This window comes from Panthera onca, chromosome A3 (assembly GCF_046562875.1).
Source record: "Panthera onca isolate mPanOnc1 chromosome A3, mPanOnc1 haplotype 2, whole genome shotgun sequence".
Taxonomy (NCBI): Eukaryota; Metazoa; Chordata; class Mammalia; order Carnivora; family Felidae; genus Panthera; species Panthera onca.
Window position 1 is genome coordinate 49,736,625 of NC_138341.1, and position 18,294 is coordinate 49,754,918.

Consider the following 18,294-nt stretch of genomic DNA (forward strand, 5'->3'; position numbering starts at 1 on the left):
AGCAGTTGTCCTGCCGGCCTGGAAGGATATGGAACACTGGGTCCAGGGAATAACCCCATTTCCACCCTTAGGAGACCCTGCATTAGGGCCAAGGTTGCTCCCCAGCAGAGGCATTCTGGAGAACCATCTCCCTCTCTACAAAGGAATAGACATAAGGGCTACAGGTGGGGTCTGCTTCAACTGGATGAACTTAGAGTCTCTTTGCAGCAGGGGACTGAGGGGACAGCCCTGCTTAAGCACACCGTGATTAAAGACAGGAGAAATTTGATATTTTGCTTCTCCAGTTCTGGAGCTCATAAATTCACCTTAGGATGGAAGTCCAAGTTTCACTTGGAGACAACTATGAGCCTACACAGGAGAACACTGACTCTAGGCCAAGGATAGCAGCGAGGCAATCAAGTGACTAAGGCACTCAGCTGAAGGTGGAGTTCACTCTCAGTTTCAAACAGGACACTTGAACAAATCAGAGAGTGACTGCCTCTTTAAATTTTGTGTCCTGGACAGCACACCAGCCTGACTGCTCAACCCCACTCAGCTTTGACTAGCTCCTCCCCAACTTACCTTCACTTCGGCACAACACTTCTGGTAGCAGGTCAGCAAGTTTTTGCAATGTTGCAGTGGTCTCTACTCAGCACCCTTGTCGGGAGCCCTGGCTCTGTCCTGCTCATTCTGGTCCTCCTGCATAGACTATGTATGTGGCCTTGGCATAAGTCTCATCTTTGGGACCTCCAGCACTGCTCCACAGACTTGACTGGGAAGACAGCGGTGGTGACTGGAGCCAACAGTGGTGAGTGCCCTTCTCATCCTGCCACCTCATTTGGCGTCTCAGTCCAGTCCCCCAGTAGCCCCAGTGAGGCTGGCCAGAGAGCCAGCACGCACTTCAGTCACACCCCAGACTAGCCTATTCTGAAACTGCCCTTCTACAGGTATTGGGAAGGCCGTGTCCCAGGAGCTGGCCCGCCGTGGGGCCCGGGTGATCCTTGCCTGCCGTAACTGGGAGTATGGACAGCAAGCCCTGGCTGAGATCCAAGTAGCCTCGAAGAGCAACTGCCTCCTGCTTGGCCAGGTGGACTTGAGCTCTATGGCCTCCATCCGTAGCTTTTCCCGGTGGCTTCTGCAGGAGTGTCCTGAGATACATCTGCTGGTTAACAATGCTGGAACCTGCGGTACATGCCTTGAACTGCTGCCCCCAGACACATTGCAGGAGCCTCCTTTCCAGTTCAGGGACCCTAAAACAGGCACCCCCAAACCTAACTGGTGCACCCTGCTGAATAACTTTAATTCGCACGTGATCCTAAAAAGCCTACCTTGAGTAATAGCCTCCATCCTTGCACGTACATGTTCCTATGGAGTTTCTACTGAATGCCAATATATGCCCTAGGTCTGTATCCCTCCATCACCCACTACCTATGTTCTCATTTCCTCCCAGGATTTCCCAAGACACTTACCCAAGAGGGCCTTGATCTCACCTTTGCCACCAACTATGTTGGGCCCTTTCTGCTTACAAATCTACTCCGAGGTAAGGAAGGATGGCTGCCTACCTTCTGTGCTGCCCTCACTTCTCATTCCCCTGGCATTTTCGTAGCTTACTGTTTCCAATGGCTACTTCCCTTCCCTTGGCCTCAGCTGCTCACTGAGTGATGACACAGTAAGCTTTTTGATGCACACAGCAGGGCAACCCGCCTGACCTAAGTCAGGACTGGGAGGCTGGTACTGAAATCGGTCAGGCCAAAATATAACCAGCAAGGGGATATAAGATCCACCTCTCTTTCCCCCAGCTCTGAGTTCTAGGTAAACCAGTAGAGTCAGTCATCTCGACAAGAGCTTCTTAAGGGTGGCACTAGACCACTAGGAATATAGACACCAGGAATGCCTACTTCCTGCTCTCAAATAGCTCAATATCCCCCAGGAATCTAGACAGAACACATCACTGTCTTGGACCCAAGTCCTTTGACTTTCTGATTTTTTAATCTTTTCTAATTAAGGAGGTTTGGGTTCTTGCTGGGGAAGCTGGGGCAGAGTGAGTGGTGGGCACTTTCTTCCTAACATTTTCTCCTGGATTGCACCCTCTTTAAAATAAAATCAATTTGGGGGGTTAGGTAATATGTGTCCAAAACATAAAACTGAAAGTGTACAAAAGGGATGACATTTCAAAAACTCTCCTCTCGGGCGCCTGGGTGGCTTGGTTGGTTAAGCGTCCGACTTCGGCTCAGGTCATGATCTCATGGTCCGTGAGTTCGAGCCCCGCGTCGGGCTCTGTGCTGACAGCTCAGAGCCTGGAGCCTGTTTCAGATTCTGTGTCTCCCTCTCTCTGACCCTCCCCCGTTCATGCTCTGTCTCTCTCTGTCTCAAAAATAAATAAACGTTAAAAAAAAATTAAAAAAAAAAAAAAACCTCTCCTCTCAGGGGCGCCTGGGTGGCTCAGTCGGTTAAGCAGCCAACTTTGGGCTCAGGTCTTGATCACTCTGTTTGTGAGTTCAAGACTTGCTTTGGGCTCTGTGCTGACAGCTGGGAGTTCAGAGCCTGGACCCTGCTTTGGATTCTGTGTCTCCCTCTCTCTCTGCCCTCCCCCACTCACTCTCTGTCTCTCTGTCTCTCTCTCAAAAACTGAATAAACGTTAAAAAAAATTAAAAAAAAAACCAAAAAACAAAAAACCCTCTCCTCTTCTGCTTGAAAATCAGCTACGCGTTTGCCTCTTGGGAGGCAATTTGTGTTGCCAGGATCTCATGGGCTCTTTAGTGGCTGATTAAATTAGCCACAAATGGAAAGTGAACAAGCGCAAGGCAAAACTGCATGGGTTTGCAAGTAGGAATGTTTTGTCTCCTTTGCAAAAATTCTAACACCCTGGCTGCACCTTGCTTAGTAGTAGGTTCTTAAACTGTCTTTTCTCTTCTTCTTCTCTTATCTATTCTTCTTCTTGCCACTTCTAGAAATCACTTTTCACCATATTACTTGCTTAAAATCCTTGGAAGGAAGGTGCTCTATCCTTTACAGGAGAGACTCTAAACCCCTTATCTCCACTTACAGACCCCCTGCAGACTGAGAGCCTCGCCTTTTGCCCCTCCTTAATCCACACTTTTCTCTCTAGCAGACAATCTGTAGCTCTTGGTCCGCACTTTTTTCCCCCCTCCAGCTGTGCTTTTTGCACGTGTAGTTGCCTCTATCTGCACTGTCCTCTCCCACTCTTTTACCCTAACTTTGTTTAGTTCATCCACCAAGACTGAGCACAGATACTGCCTGTGCTGTGAATCTTGTCCTTCACCTCCCCCAGCAGCCTCCCATTTATGGGGCTCCCTTAGCCTTTGTACACATCTCTGTTCCTGCATTGACATTGTTCCGGGATGATCGGTCTCCAGTTAGGCTGTGAGCCCCTTTAGTCTTTATGTCACTATGCCTAAAAGTTTGGGGTCTGTTCTCTTTAAGAATAATTCTGTTTCCAACAAAATTTTGGCTAAATACCACCTGCTCAATTTTTCATTTGTGATTCTTAATTTAAATGTAGGGCTCAAAATAGTTTTAGCATTTTGAACACTGTAAACTCATATGTGACAACTACTATTTTTAGTATTTTATAGAATCCAGACTATATATATATATATATATATATATATATATATATATATATATATATATAAAATGTTAAGTGCCTTACTATGTATATATATATAGTAAGGCACTTAACATTTTTTTTTAATGTTTATGTATTTATTTTGAAAGGGGGAGGGGCAGAGAGAGAGGGAGAGAGAGAATCCCAAGCAGACTCCGTTCTGTCAGTGCAGAGCCTGATGTGGGGCTCCATCTCATGAACCATGAGATCATGACCTGAGCTGAAATCAAGAGTGGGACACTCAACTGACTGAGCCACTCAGGTGCCCCCCACCCACTTTTTTTTTTAAGATTTAACTTGTACTATTTATTGTATTTATTATTATTTTTTTTTACTTTGGAAGATAGTGGTTTGTTTTTTTTAACACTTTCCCAAGTGTCTCTATACACATTTCTTTCCCCACTCAACATAGCACCCTTATGTCCTTAGCACCTATCTAGGTGTCTGCCACAATCCAGAGACCTAACGAACATTTGGGTGACAAATATGTGAAAGACAGGTGACATGATGTCTCCAGTCTCTCCTTTTCCCTCTTGGCCACCAATGAGGTAAAACATAAATAAGGATCCATTAAATTAGCTCCAGCTGGCAAGTGGAAGAAAAACAAGGCAAAAGTCCAAACTCTACAATGAAAGAGGAGGAAAAACATTAGGAAAGTAGCTAATGAAAATGAGTCTCAGTTCACATTAAGCTGTCCTGTGCCTAGCCTGGGGAATGTGGGGGGTGGGCAGTGACCCTATCCTGAAAATCCTGGATGGTCCCTGCTCTCTTGGAGTCACCTGGAGAGGTAGGTTGGGGAGTGGGCATGGGAGTTCACTCCAGAACTTGGATCGAATGAGTGTGGTTCTCTTTCTACCCAGGGGCCCTACAGCGGGCAGGGTCAGCCCGGGTGGTGAATGTGTCTTCCTTTCGGCATGCACATGGGTATGTTGATGAGGAACATCTGACAGGGGCTGGTAAACCCTTGATCTTTAACCAGAATTATGACTGCAGCAAACTGCTCTTGACCTCCTTCACTGGGGAGCTTGCCCGGAGACTTCAAGGGACAGGTAATTGCCTATGAAACCCCATTATTCCTCCATTCCCAACACCACCTCCCAACAGTCCACATCTCATCCCAATATGTTCTGGCTAGTGTCCCCCAACCCAGCTGTTAATCTCTGCCATTTTTCATCTATGCAGCCTGTATTTCACTCAAGTCTGTCTTCACATCTCCCTTTCAATCTTTCCAACTCTTATCACTCCTAACATCCCTTTCCTCTCAGTATTTTCCAATACCAACACCATCCGTTATGTTCCTCCTAAAGTTCACCCAATGCTTTCAAATACTTATGTCTCCTTACTGGCTTGAACACTACCATTCGTGTAAGTTCCAGAGGACCGACTTCCTGGACACCACCCCAAGCCTCTGGTTACGTCTGCCCACAGACCTGGTAGGATCTTTGCATTATTGCATACTGGAGAACCGCACTTAACTCTTTCTTCCCATGCTCTACTTGTGTCTCATCCTTTCAGGTGTGACTGTGAACTCTGTGGACCCGGGTATAGTGTACACAAATATCATGAAGCATTTTTCTTGGTCATACCGCTTCCTCTTTTGGCTCTTCAACTTCTTCTGTAAGGTGGGTAGGGGAGGAGCTGGCTAGCCTGAAGAGGGTGGGGCAGGGCTCTGCTTCTGTGCGTCCCCAGTAGGCTAAAGTCAGCTTGGCATGACTCCTTCTCTTCTCCCATGTCTCTACAGGATGTCAGACAAGGTGCAGTCCCAGTCCTCTACCTGAGCTTGGCAAAGGAGTTGGATGGCATTTCTGGAAAATATTTTAGCAGTTCCTGTAGGATAATTCTTCCCGCGAAAGCTGCTCAGGATCCTCAAGTGGCCCAAAGGCTCTGGAATGCCACGGTCCAGCTAACAAACCTGGACAAGATGGACTGATCCCCCGTGCCCCCAGCCCTAACTTTGCCATCCTCCCTGATTCCCAGCCCCTACTCTGATCATGCCTTTTGTTTGTTGGCTCCAAGCATCAATCACCTTGTCTAGTATAGCGATCACGTCCTTTTCCTGTTGCCTCAGTGGCATGAGAGCTCAGATTAGCCAGGGGACAGTTTTAGCTTCTACTTTACTGCCAGTTCTCTAATGGAAGTGTTCATTCCTTGGATGCTGGGATCTCCAAATCTACAGAGTCCCACGTTGTGGTGACCGGGGGGTAAAACTCCTTCCAGTGGAGATTAGGGGTGCTGGAAGAAGGGAAACTTCCACCTGTACCTCTTAGTTTCTACCCATGTACTTACTGACTCTGGGGGAGACAGCACCACACAATGCCATCTTGATTAAAGCATATACCACATCCTGTAGGATAGCAGTCTGACTTCACAGAGTGTTGTCTCTCAACTGGTACTGTAACTGAGCCTGCAGATGATCATTCCACATTTCCGTTAAACCAGCTGCTCCTGGGTGATGCGCCAAGCATTCAGATCAGTGAATTCTGGTGGTGGGAGCCAATTGTTTTTTCCCTCAGGTCTTGGTTCATCTGTATAAATTTGGGGATCGGCTCTTCAAATTTCACACACATACATGAATACTTTTTGTGGTTGCATTCCATCTATGATGTGCAGTTTTCCTAACCTTGGACAAGTATACTCCTATCTGTTTAACTCTCTTTAATATCTTTACCAAATTTTCAATAATTTTATCCATAAAGATCTTGCACCAGTTTTACTATATTTAATTCAGGTACCTTGATTTTGACACGATTGTAAATGGGGCTCTTTAACATTTGTGTGCTGATTGTCTATCAAACAACTTGGAAAAGTTGTCTAATTTTAATGAGTTCTCTGTAGGTGCTTTTGGTTTTCCTACATAGAAAATCACCCCATCAAGGAAAAATAAGTTTTACTTCTTCCCTTTCAAGTATTCTAATTTTTGTTTCTTTTTCTGGGAGACCCTCATAGATATTCTGGTGTTAAACCAACCCTGTATTTCTGAAGTAAACCCAGAAGCCACCTAGCATTTCTGGTCGCAGTGTTGCATAGACATTGCTAAATTGAACATGCTCATTATTGTTTAGCACTTTGTACTGTGTTCATAAATGAGATTGACCTATACTTTTCTTCTTAAACTTTTATTTAAGCAATCGCTGCACTCAACGTTGGGCTCGAACTCACTGCTCCAAGAGGAAGAGTTGCACGCTCTTCCAGCTCAGCCAGCCAGGTGCCCCTGGCCTGTACTTTTCTTTGCCTATATTGCCATTGTCTGGTTTTGCTGTCATGGATCTATTCATTTTATACAATGAATTGGGGATTTGTGTTAATCCATGGACGTCATCTGAGAAGCAGTTGCCAAGTTAGGATTGAATGTTCAAGAAAGCTATTATGGGAAATGGCTGCAAGAGAAAATGGGGAGGAAGCTGGGAGAAGCTGAGAGGGCCACCAGACTGTGATCTGAGTATGACCCTGAGTGAGGGAGGGAAAGAAGGCTGGTTGGAGCCTCTTAGAGTACAGTGCAATGATTTTTCCATTTGTGGATTCCCTCTCTTATTTTGAAAGTATGCAATCTATTTATGTCCTTTAGTGGTTAGTCAAAAAATTTCAACCTGCCTATTTGAAATTGGGTGGGCCTGTCCTAATCAGGTGAGCCCTTTAAAAGTGTTTAGGTTTTCCCAGAAGCCAGAAAGACTCTCCTGTTTACCATGAAGAAATAAATCGCCACATTGTGGAGAGGGCCATTCCTCGGGAACTGAATTCTGCCAATACCCAGTGAGTCTGGAAGAGCACCCGGAGCCCAGATGAGATTGCACCCCTGCAGTACATGGTGATTTCCGCCTGGTGAGACCCTGAATAAAGGATCCAGCTAATCTGTACCCAGACTCCACATCCACAGAAACAGACAGCACCCGTGTTCTTTCAAGCCGCTGAGTAGTAATTGGTTATGCAGCAATAAAAAGCTCATATGGGATCCAAAGAACCGTCTCAGTTTTATTTGCTTGAAAATGTCTTTATTTCACCATTTTTGAGGGATCATTTTGCTGGCTAAGGAATTATAAGCCGACAAGTATTGTCTTTTATCTCGCTGAGCATAATTTCTTTGTCTCCTGGCTTTCATTGCTGCTATGAGAAATCAGATGTTAATCTAACAGTACTTTGTAGGAAATGCCTTTTCTGTGTTGCTCCTTTTATGGTTTTATTATTGTCATTGCTTTTCTACAGTTTCACTACTTTTAATCCAGACGTGTATTTCTTTTTGTTTGTTCTGGTGGGAATCCCTTGGGTTTCCTGAATCTGAGGATATATATGTCTCCTGTATTTCTATTTATTTATTTGATAAATCTGACACGTTAAATTTTATAAGTTTAACGTGTACAGTGTGTTACTTTGATATATTTATATATGTAATATGGCTGCCATTGAAGCAATATTTATCACATCATTACAGTACAATATTATTGTCTATGTCCATCACACCATGCATCAGACTTCTATGACTTGTTTTCTACTCGTTACAAGTTTATATCCTTAAACACCATTGATCTTATCCTTCCTATCCTCCATCTTGTAGTAACCACCATTTTACTTTGTTTTTTTCACAAGTTTGACTTTTTTAGATTGCCCATATAAATGATATCATACTATATTTGTCTTTCTTCATCTGACTTATCTCACTTAGCATAATGTACTTAAGGTCCATCCGTGTTGCCACAAATGGCAAGAGATCCCTTTTTTCTCATGGCTCAATAATATTTAATTATCTATCTATCTATCTAGATATATACCTACACATATCTTTATATGTATAATACATATATATATATACATATACATATATATATGTATATATATATATATATACACACATACATACATACATACGTATAGTAATCCATTCATCCATTGATGGATGTTTGGGTGTTTCCATATTATTTTGGCTATTGTGAGTAATGTTGGGATAAACATGGGTGTACATATATCTTGTTGAAAACCTGTTTTCATTTTCTTTGGGTATATACTCAGAAGTAGAATTGCTGGACCATACAGTAGATCTGTTTTTAATTTTTTAAGGAAACTCCATATTGTTTTCACCGTGGTTAGACTAATTTACATTCCCCCCAACAGGTTTTATAAGGCTTCCATTTTCACCTCATCCTCACCAGCACCTATTGTCTCTTGTCTTCTTAATGATAGCATTTTCTTTAACAGATAAGAAGTGATACCTCATTGTGGTTTTTATTTTTATTTCCCTGGTGATTGGTGATTTGGAACAACTTTTCATGTGCCTGTTGGTCATTTTTATTGCCCTCTCTGGAAAATTTTCTATTTAGTTCTTCTGGAAATTCTTTAATCGTATTGTTTTTGTTGTTGTGTTAGTTCTTTGTATATTTTGGATATTAACCCTTTATTCGATATATGGTTTGCAAAACTTTTCTCCCATTCTGTAGGCTGCCATTTCATTTTGTTAATTATTTCTTTTGTTGTGCAGAAGCTTTTGAGTTTGATGTAGTCCTGTTTCTTCATTTTTACTTCTGAGTTTGGATAGTGGTGATGGTTGTGCTGGTTTTCCTTTACACTTCAAAAGTATTCTAGCTGATCTAAGAATTAAATTGACGTGGGACAGATTAATAGGAGAAAATCAAATTCTGAGTCTCCCTCTCTCTCTGCCCCCCCCCCCATACTCACACTCTGCATCTCTCCCTCAAAATAAATAAACATTAAAAAAAAAAAGAGAGAGATAAGGGACATAGAAGAGACTTTGATCAAACAGGCAGTGCCAGGTTCCTCCCTATTTACCACCCCTAGTTAATATTATAATGTAGTTATCTATGGTGAGAGCTCTCTTCCTGAAGAGGGTCCTCTATTTAAGTTCTTTTAAGCAGTTAGATGGGAGGTCAAAGTTTCTTCCTCTTTTGGGCCTTGATTATTTTTAGCTTGAAATAAGCTGCATGCCAAAGTGACACATTTTGGGGTAGACTGCCATTGGCTCCTACAGTTGCAGAATAATGTAAGTGTACTTAGTTCCATTGAACTGTATGCTTAAAAATGGCTAAAATGAGCATCTGACTCTTCATTTCAGCTCAGGTCATGATCTCATGGTTGTGAGATCCAGCTCTTCATCAGGCTCCATGAGGAGCACAGAGTCTGCTTAAGATTCTGTCTCCCTCTGCCCCTCCTCCACTTGCACTCTCTCAAAAAAAAAAAAAAAAAAAAGGTTAAAAGGGTTAAATTTATGTATGTGTTACCACAAGAAAAAGTATGTGCATACAGTGCCTTTTAAATTTATTTTCATATGCCATTTCTCTTTAATTGAAGGGAATGGAGGCCATTTCTACTAAAATTACAGATGCACTTACTATTTGATACAGATTTATCCTATCTGTATATACCTACTCACATACGGAGTGTCATGTGTACAAGGTGATTCACTGTAGCCTTGTTTGCAACTGGCAAAAGATTGGAAATAAAGTATCCCCCCCAGAAGAGGCTGGTTCATACATTATGTATATCCAGGCAATAGAGTACTATGCAGCTGAAAAAAATGAATAAGGAAGATCTCTATTTACTGATTTAGAAAGATCTCCAGGATATATTAGGTAAAGAAACCAAGGTACAAGTATATATAGCATGCTACCTTTTGCATAAGAAATGGGAGGAGTAAGACTATGTATTCTAATTTGTTTGTATTTGCATAAAACATTTAATGGATAAGCAAGAAACTATAAAAACAAGGGTTACCTGTAGTGGGCAGGGGGAAGGAGTGGATGGGAACTAAGTTTGAAGGGAGGTTTTTCAGTGCATACTGTTTATATTGATTTGATCTTTACACCCCAATGTGGGGTGTAAACACATGACCCTGAGACCACAAATCAAGTGCTCTACTAAGACAGCCAGGCACCCAGGTTGTTTTCACTCTTAGATTAACTGAGATAAACAAAACAATAGTTATCATTCAGGCTTTTTACATGGATTCATTTAATCTAACAACCTAATAATATAGATACTATTATTAACATTCTCATTTTACAAGTGAGGAAACAGGGACATGGAAGGAATTAAGTAACTCACCTAAGATCTCACACAGCCCAAAAATTGCAGTTAGAATTCAAACCCTCCATCTATCAAATCCTGGCTCTCCCAACATCCTTGCACAAGTATCTTTGAACACTTGTCCTATTATTTCATTTCTTTGGCTACACTATTAGAAGTGGTTACATTGGAGGCACCCGGGTGGTTCAGTCGGTTAAGCTTCTGACTTCGCTCAGGTCATGATCTCCCGGTTTGTGGGTTCCATCCCCTCTTAGGGCTCTGTGCTGACAGCTCAGACTCTGCTTCGGATTCTGTGTCTCCCTCTCTATCTGCCCCTCTCCGTCTTGCGCTCTCTCTTTCTCTCAAAAATAAACATTAACAACAACAATTTTTTTTTTAAAGTAATGCTTTAAAAAAAAAAAAAGTGGCTACATTGGGTCAAGGAGTTTGTCCTTTTAATTTTTTTTTCTTTCTAAATTAAAAGAACCAAAATGCCATTATGTACATTGGCATTATTTTACATTCCCATCATAAGGGCATGAGGGGGGTGCCTGGTTGGCTCAGTTGAGCGTCTGATTCTTCGCTTCGGCTCAAGTCGTGGTCTCGAGGTTCGTTTCATGAACCTGCTTGTTATCTTCTTCCTCTCTCTCTGCCCCTTCCTCAGCTCGAGATTTCTCTCTCTCTCTCTCTCAGAATAAATGAATAAACTTGTGGGGGAAAAAAACAAGGGCATGAGAATGCCTGTATCCCCATATGGATAACACTGAGTAGCAGCAAAATTTATTTTTTTCCTCAAGCTAACTGATGAGATATGGCTTGCCACTAATGTTTTAATTAGCAGTTTAGCACTCAAAAGCTTAGCGAATGACCCCTGGGGAGCCATTTGCCTAGGGCAACGAGTCCTCCAGTCCCGGTGCGCTGTCTCCCCTCGGCCGGCAGAGGGCACAGGCTTAGAGGCTCCTCTCTCCTGTGGTCCTCGTTGGCTTCCCAGGCACAGTGCGCACGCGCGTATTTCGCTCCAGGTGTCCAGCTTTGTGCCTGACCGAGGTCTCCTCGGCTGCGCTCAGCGCGCAGTTTTTAACCCTGGCTGGTTTTCGGGGAAGAGTAGCGTGTTCCCTGAACCCCGAGCGACTCTGGGCCTCTGGGGCGAGAGGGTGTGGGGCGGGCCTCGAGGGGTCGGGCGGCGCGTCGGGCAGCCCACGCGGGCGGGGCGGGCGGGGCGCGCCCGGCAAGGACTTGGGCGTCGGTCGCCGGTGGTGGGGCCGGAGCCGGGCGCGGAGCCCCTGACAGGACAGGTACGGAGGCGGCCACCCTGCCAACCGTCTCCGCCGCAGCCCCCCGCGTGTTCGCTAGGTTCCCGGCGGTGGACTGGGGGCCGGGTGCTGGACTGGGGCGCGGCATGGAACCCGGTGTGCGGAGCGGGGACGGTAGGGATGGGCCGCGGCGGGGTGGGCGCCTGCCTGAGTCTGGGCCTGTCCGACCCACCTGCACTCTTCAGTCTGGTGGTGTTCTCCCGGGGTCGGAGTGGTGGCGCCTCCTAATTCCTCCGCAACGGCGAGGGCCCCCCTCCTTTCCTGGGAGTGTCTGAGGCACCTCTGAACCCATTCCGAGCTACAGGTTTCCTTGTGGGCACATGGTTGAGAAGTTTGTGTCAAAAGAAAAACAAAAAAACCGTAGAGGACTGAAACGTGGGGGCGTGGATATGGGTTTGTTGTGTCTGTGCCTCCCACTGCTGGGGTCCGCCTTAACTGGCTGCATGACTCTTGAGAAGTCATCTTGCACATTCCTCTTGTCTTTAGGCAGAACTACAGGTAAATCACACACACAGGAACTCCGCCGTTTTTAAAGAGGCAATGATTTAGAAGCTTCCCCTCATCTATTGCAGTGATGAGAACAGCAAGCCCATGTTGACCACTTACTAATCCAGTATGCTTAAGGTACTGAGAGTCAAAGAGCGATGAGGTCAAGATAGACATTCTTTACCCGGTGTACTGCCAAAGCCTCAGCCACTGGGATGTTAAAGGAAATTACTATAACGTTTTTCTTTTAAGGCATTATGTGCTCAAATATGTTTTGAAACTTCATGGTTAAAGTTTCCTCTGGAATATTTCAGAGCCTTCAGTATGCTAACAAGATCACTGAAAGTATGGTATGGAGACTTTCCCAGATTTGAATGGGAAATGCTGTTTTTTCTTGGGTGCTGACTCTGTTTAACATCTGAGATAGTTTAGGAAGTGCAGTTCCAGAATTAGAAAATCAGGGTTTGGAAGGGACTGTGTAGGTCAGTGCTTTTCAAACTTTAATGGCTCATAGACTTGCAGGTCTTGTTAAAAACAGATTCCGGGGGGCTCTCCATTTCTTTCTTTTCTTTCTATTATTATTATTATTATTATTATTATTATTATTATTATTATTAAGCACGCACAAGCAGGGGAGGAGCAAGGAGAGAGGGAGAGAGAATCTCGAGCGGGTTCCACACTGTCAGCACAGAGCCTGACTTGGGGCTGGATCTCACAGACTGAACCATGAGATCATGACTTGAGTCATGATTGAAGGTCCCACACTTAACCGACTGAGCCACCCAGGTGCCCCTGTTTCTGCATTTCTAACAAGTTCCCAGGAGATGCTGCTGCTGCTGCTCTATGGACCACACTTTCAGTAGCAAGGGTGTTGATCACTGGATTGAAATTTAGAGACCATGTTCTGCTTCCTGCTTTGTAACATAAATTTTGCTGCCTTGAATGAGCCCCTTCACCTGTTCAGGTCTGTAAAATAGGAGGCTGGACTAGAAGAGTACTAAGGTTCCTTTCAGATCTAAAATGCTTGTGATTCAAGTTCAGTAACCCTTGTGATAGTTGAAGTCCATCTAAAATATCCTTCCCAAATGGCCAGTTTGGACTTGAACATTTTCTAATAATGGGGAATTTACTACATTTCATCCTGAGATAGCTTAATAAGGAACTTTTTCAACTTACTGAAATACATCTCTACAACTTCCATCCTGTTGGTACTAGGTTATTTTTTAGAATTGAACAGAAAAAAAGTGTACAGTCCCCCTTTAAAAAGGTTACTCTTAAAGTATTAGATGATGGTTGTCCTCCCAAATTTTCTCTGCTGAATTATTCTTAATTCTTCCATGTCATTGTTTCAAATCCCTCTTTTAGTATTTTTTTTTTTTAACATTTATTTATTTTTGAGAGACAGAGAGAGACAGAGCATGAGTAGGGGAGGGGGAGAGAGAGAGAGAAGGAGACCCAGAATCCAAAGCAGGCTCCAGGCTCTGAGCTGTTTGGTAGCACAGAGCCCGATGCGGGGCTCGAGCTCACGAACTGCGAGATCATGACCTGAGCCGAAGTCGGACGCTCAACCGACTGAGCCACCCAGGTGCCCCTCAAATCCCTCTTTTAAATTTAGTCTTTCTGCATGGAGTCTAGTGGGGTTTTGGCTAGCCTTTGAAGGCTGGGTGGGGCTTGCAAGACTAGGGAAAGCATCCTAAGCAGCTGCCAGTGGTGCAGAGATGACGCTGCATATGTCAGAGCCAGGATTGTTTGGTTAAGTAAGAAATGGTATGTCAGTGAAAGATTTGGGGCAGGTGAGTATATGGACAAAATATTTTAGAGTGCATCATCGTGTTACTGTGATATATAATGTGGTTGGAAATGGAGAAGGAGAGAGGCAGGGAGCCAAATATACTTCACATCCTAGTAGTAGAGGACTTATGTTGATGATAGAGGAATGCCTTATATTTGTGTATAAGATTTTACAGATTACAGAACCTTCCACTGGCATGATCTCATTTTATTTAATAGTCCTGTGAGGTGGGCAGAGCAGCTGTTATCCTGCTTTACAGATGAGGCGCCAAAGGGGGAAAATGCCTTGCCTTAATTCTCAAAGCTATTAAATGGTGACCAAAGTGGTGACAATGGTAATGGAGGAGAAAAGAAGGATGCAGGAGGCAATACTAAGGAAGAATTGGTTAAGTTGGGCCTGACTGACATGAGGATACAAAGGAGAAGAAGTTGTTACAGAGAATTCAAAAGACTCAGGAGACTCATACTACCATTGACAACTGCCACTCTATGTTTTACTCTACCTTCTCTGTCATTGCTAGTGGCTGCCTGGAGTTATGGGTTGAGAGGGATTGTAGTAGAGGATTCCCAGGTTGCTTGGCCTGTCTACAGCTACTGGTGGTACTGTGGGGACTTGGGTGTCTGTCCCATACTAAGGGAAATGAGAACTGGATCCACATCCCTGAGGAGGTAAGTGCTGAGCAGTTGACTGATTGAAATCTACCTTAGGGTCCTTGCCATCCTGGAGACTCTGGATTTGGCTTTATATCATTTTTTTTTTTTTTTTTTTGAAGTTCAGGCTAGTACCAGTAGCACTTGGCTGATGGCCAAATTGAGTGTCCATTCTGACCTCTTGAAGCTCCTACATATCCCCTGGGGGTTTCTCTTAAGCAAATACTAGACCTTTGTCACCCGCAGAGCCTCACTCAAGCTGTTTTCCCAGATCTGCACTTGCGCTAGAGCCTAGAGGTCTCTCTGTGGTCCTCCTACTGTGGAAGCATGTGAGATTGAGAATTAGTGTCATTGCCAAATTTCATAGGACCTGGGGCTGTCCCTACATTTTTAGTTTCTTAGGCTCCTATCTGGAGAGGAAAGAGTACATCTGCTGGGGTTCGTGTGTGCATGACTGTTAATTTCCTCCATGGTGGGGGTCTTTTTAGGGTAAGCTACTCTGGGAAAGTTGACAGAGCCAGCTTATATCCCTAGAGCCTGGTGTTGGTACAGGCTTGTATTTAACATTAAATGTCTTCTGTGCTCAGTGCTTAGGATACTGAGATGAATAAAAACTCCCTTCCCTGGAGGAATTCATGATGGGATAAGAGAGACAATATTTTGATAAAAATGTGGTGTTGTGATAGAGATCTGTCCAAAGTGCTGTGTGAGGGCACAGGGGGGAATGGCTAGCTCTACATGGAGACATTGGGAATCTTCAGGAAAGAGATGATAATAGAGCTGAGCCTTAATGATGAGAAAAGAGAATGGCCTTGGTGACATTTGCAGCATTTATAGAGGCAAAGGGGGGAAGGTAAGTAGATCCATGTAGCTGGAATATACGAACTTTGGGATCAAAGGAGAGGTTATTGATGAGACTAGATGTAATGAGGCCAGGTTTTTAATGGTCTATAGTGCTGTGCTCAGAAGATTCAGTTTTGTGGGCAGGGAGATGATGTGATTCTATTTTGGGAAGCTAACTGAGGAAGTAGACCGAAAGGGGAGAATCTGGATCAGGGACATTAGTAGGAGACTCTTGTAATAACATAGGCATGGCTTAAGACTGAAGTAAGGATTAGGTTAGTGGGGATGGTAAGGGGATGGATCTGAGAGAAACCGTGGAGACAGTCAACCTAACATAATGATTAACTGGTTGTTGAGAACAAGAGGGAGTTGTTAAGGATGACTTGGTCTTCTGTTTTGGGTGAGTGGTGGTGCCAGTAGTAAAGAGGGAATATAGGGGTGCCTGGGTTAAGCATCTGACTCTTGATTTTGGCTCAAGTCATGATCTCACGATCAAGCCCTGAGTCAAGAGTCCTGTGTTGAGTCCTGCCTCAGGCTCTGCACTGGGCATGGAGCCTGCTTAAGAGTCTGCCTCTGTCCCTGCTCATTCATTCTCTTTCTCTCTCTCTCTCTCTCTGTCTCTCAAAAAAAAAAAAAAAAAAAAGAAAATCCTTTTTTTTTTTTTTTTTTTTTTTTTTTAAAGGGAATATAGAAAAAGAATATTTTTTGAGGGGGAAGTTACCAACTGTGTTTTTTTTTTTTCCCAACGTTTTTTTATTTATTTTTGGGACAGAGAGAGGCAGAGCATGAACGGGGGAGGGGCAGAGAGAGAGGGAGACACAGAATCGGAAGCAGGCTCCAGGCTCCGAGCCGTCAGCCCAGAGCCTGACGCGGGGCTCGAACTCACGGGCCGCGAGATCGTGACCTGGCTGAAGTCGGATGCTTAACCGACTGCGCCACCCAGGCGCCCCACCAACTGTGTTTTAAGTTATGTTGAACTTGGGTCTGTGGCACTTAGCAAACAGGTGGAAGTGTGGGTCTGAGGTTCTGAAGAGAATCTGTGCCTGAGGCAGTAGGTGTAAGTGGGAGTTGATGCTGTGGGAATGGATGAGCCTGGCTATGCTTATAGGAGGCTGAAGGTGACAGAGGAGTCAAGAAGGATTGGTGTGCAAAGTAAGAGAATGTTGTCCAGGGAGCTTGGAGAGGAAAATGTTCCAGGAAGATCAGCAGCTTCAGTTGCTACAGGGAAGTCAAAGTAAGACGAGCTTGGAAAATGTGCCTTGAGACTGGATTGTTGGATCACCAAGGCTCTTCTACTTATGGAGTGTGAGCAGCTTCCGAGAAGTGGTAGGGACAGGAGCCAGGTTGAGCCAGATTGAGGAGTGGATGGGAAGGGAGGACAGGGAGGGTGTACTCACTTTGAGTAGTTTGGCAGGGAAGGAAGGGAGAGAGATGGTGGCATCTCATGGAAGAGGTAGCGGTGACTAGAGACAGTTTTTCCTAGAAGAGTCTTGAGCATAGGTTACCTGATCCTGTATAAGAGCTAGTAGATAGGGTGCAGTTGAAGGTAGGAGAAAAAAATATGATTGCTAAATCAGGTCCTCAGAGGAGGGTGGAAGGGTTGGCTCTGAAAAGAATGGGACATCATTTTCTTTGAAAGAGGAACGACAGAAGAAAGAATGTAGGAAGAAAGAGGCAATGATGGTTGCAGATGTATCTAAATTTGCAAAGGAATTCTTATCTAACAGGTTCAGTTTTCTTTTTCAGCAGAATTATTTGCTGAGGAGAGTGGGTGCTGGTGTGGGCTCAAATAGGAATAGGACTTGAAATTAGTAAGGGAAGCTTGAAATAACTGTGCAGAGGCAGGGAAAGAGAGTAGACCTGATATTCTCTTCAAGAGAATCTGAACTTGAATCTTGCATTGTAGGCCTCTCCTTCCTCTTTCTCATAATAATAATAATAATGGCTGACATTTATTGATGCTCCATACCAGGTGCTCTTCTAAATGCTCTAAAGACATCCTCGTGTAATTTTCACAACTTTGTTAGAAAGGTATTGTTGTTGTCTCTATTTTACACAAGGGGAAATCAAGGCATGGAGGATTACTTAGGCCTAGTAGTGTTTATATTTGATGAGTCTCTTACCTCTGCTGAAATGGCATTCCTTCCTCTTAGGCACCAGAGAAGGCAGAAATTTAATCCCAGCCCCCAGTTTTCTGGACCTAGAGGGGCTAGAGTCTCGGGCTGCTAAGAGCAAGTCTTACCTGGCCAGTGTTTGAGCACGACTGTGGCATGGGTGGGCAGGGAAGTGGGGTCAGTGTTGCCACTGGCCTTTTACAAATAGGTAGGAAACTCTGAAATCCTTGAATGAGAGTAGCATCCTGACTAGAAAGACAAGTAACTGATAGTGATTTGACAGGTATTGCAGGCAGAGATTCTGTCACCTGAGACAGTGAATATGTAAAAGAGAATTGTCTCCATCAACCAGAAAAAGAGAATTTTTTTTCTGCCACATATGGGAGTAGACAGACCTATATAACCTTACATAATAGCATAGATTATTAACACTCGCCTTTTATGTTATCCCCTTTAGTGTGATAGAATTTGCAGGTAAGA

General features: G+C 44.1%; 2 protein-coding genes across 3 annotated transcripts in view; both read left to right on the top strand.

The window, feature by feature from the left end:
- Positions 1-48: 48 nt before the first annotated feature.
- Positions 49-7,997, top strand: LOC132694198 (retinol dehydrogenase 12-like). Of its 2 annotated transcripts, XM_060657255.3 has the most exons (6): positions 49-787; positions 927-1,166; positions 1,430-1,519; positions 4,469-4,657; positions 5,124-5,230; positions 5,350-7,994. In XM_060657255.3, the coding sequence occupies exons 1-6, from the start codon at positions 610-612 to the stop codon at positions 5,536-5,538; spliced, it is 993 nt and encodes a 330-aa protein (XP_060513238.1). In that variant the 5' UTR covers positions 49-609; the 3' UTR covers positions 5,539-7,994. The 2 variants fall into 2 exon arrangements, with proteins under 2 accessions (XP_060513238.1, XP_060513247.1); XM_060657264.3 differs by lacking the exon at positions 1,430-1,519 and having other exon boundaries at positions 5,350-7,997.
- A 3,783-nt stretch (positions 7,998-11,780) lies between these two features.
- DCTN1 (dynactin subunit 1) overlaps positions 11,781-18,294 on the top strand; it is a 31,011-nt gene continuing 24,497 nt past the window's right edge. Inside the window, exon 1 of the mRNA XM_060656926.3 lies at positions 11,781-11,911. The gene's annotated coding sequence lies outside the window, so the exon portion shown is untranslated. The remainder of the gene's footprint in view (positions 11,912-18,294) is intronic.

Coding starts and splice junctions, on each gene's coding strand:
- LOC132694198 (XM_060657255.3), top strand. CDS start 610: ATGTTGCAGTGGTCTCTACTCAGCACCCTTGTCGGGAGCCCTGGCTCT. Junction 1,167..1,429: donor TAACAATGCTGGAACCTGCG/GTACATGCCTTG, acceptor ATTTCCTCCCAG/GATTTCCCAAGACACTTACC. Junction 5,231..5,349: donor TCTTCAACTTCTTCTGTAAG/GTGGGTAGGGGA, acceptor ATGTCTCTACAG/GATGTCAGACAAGGTGCAGT.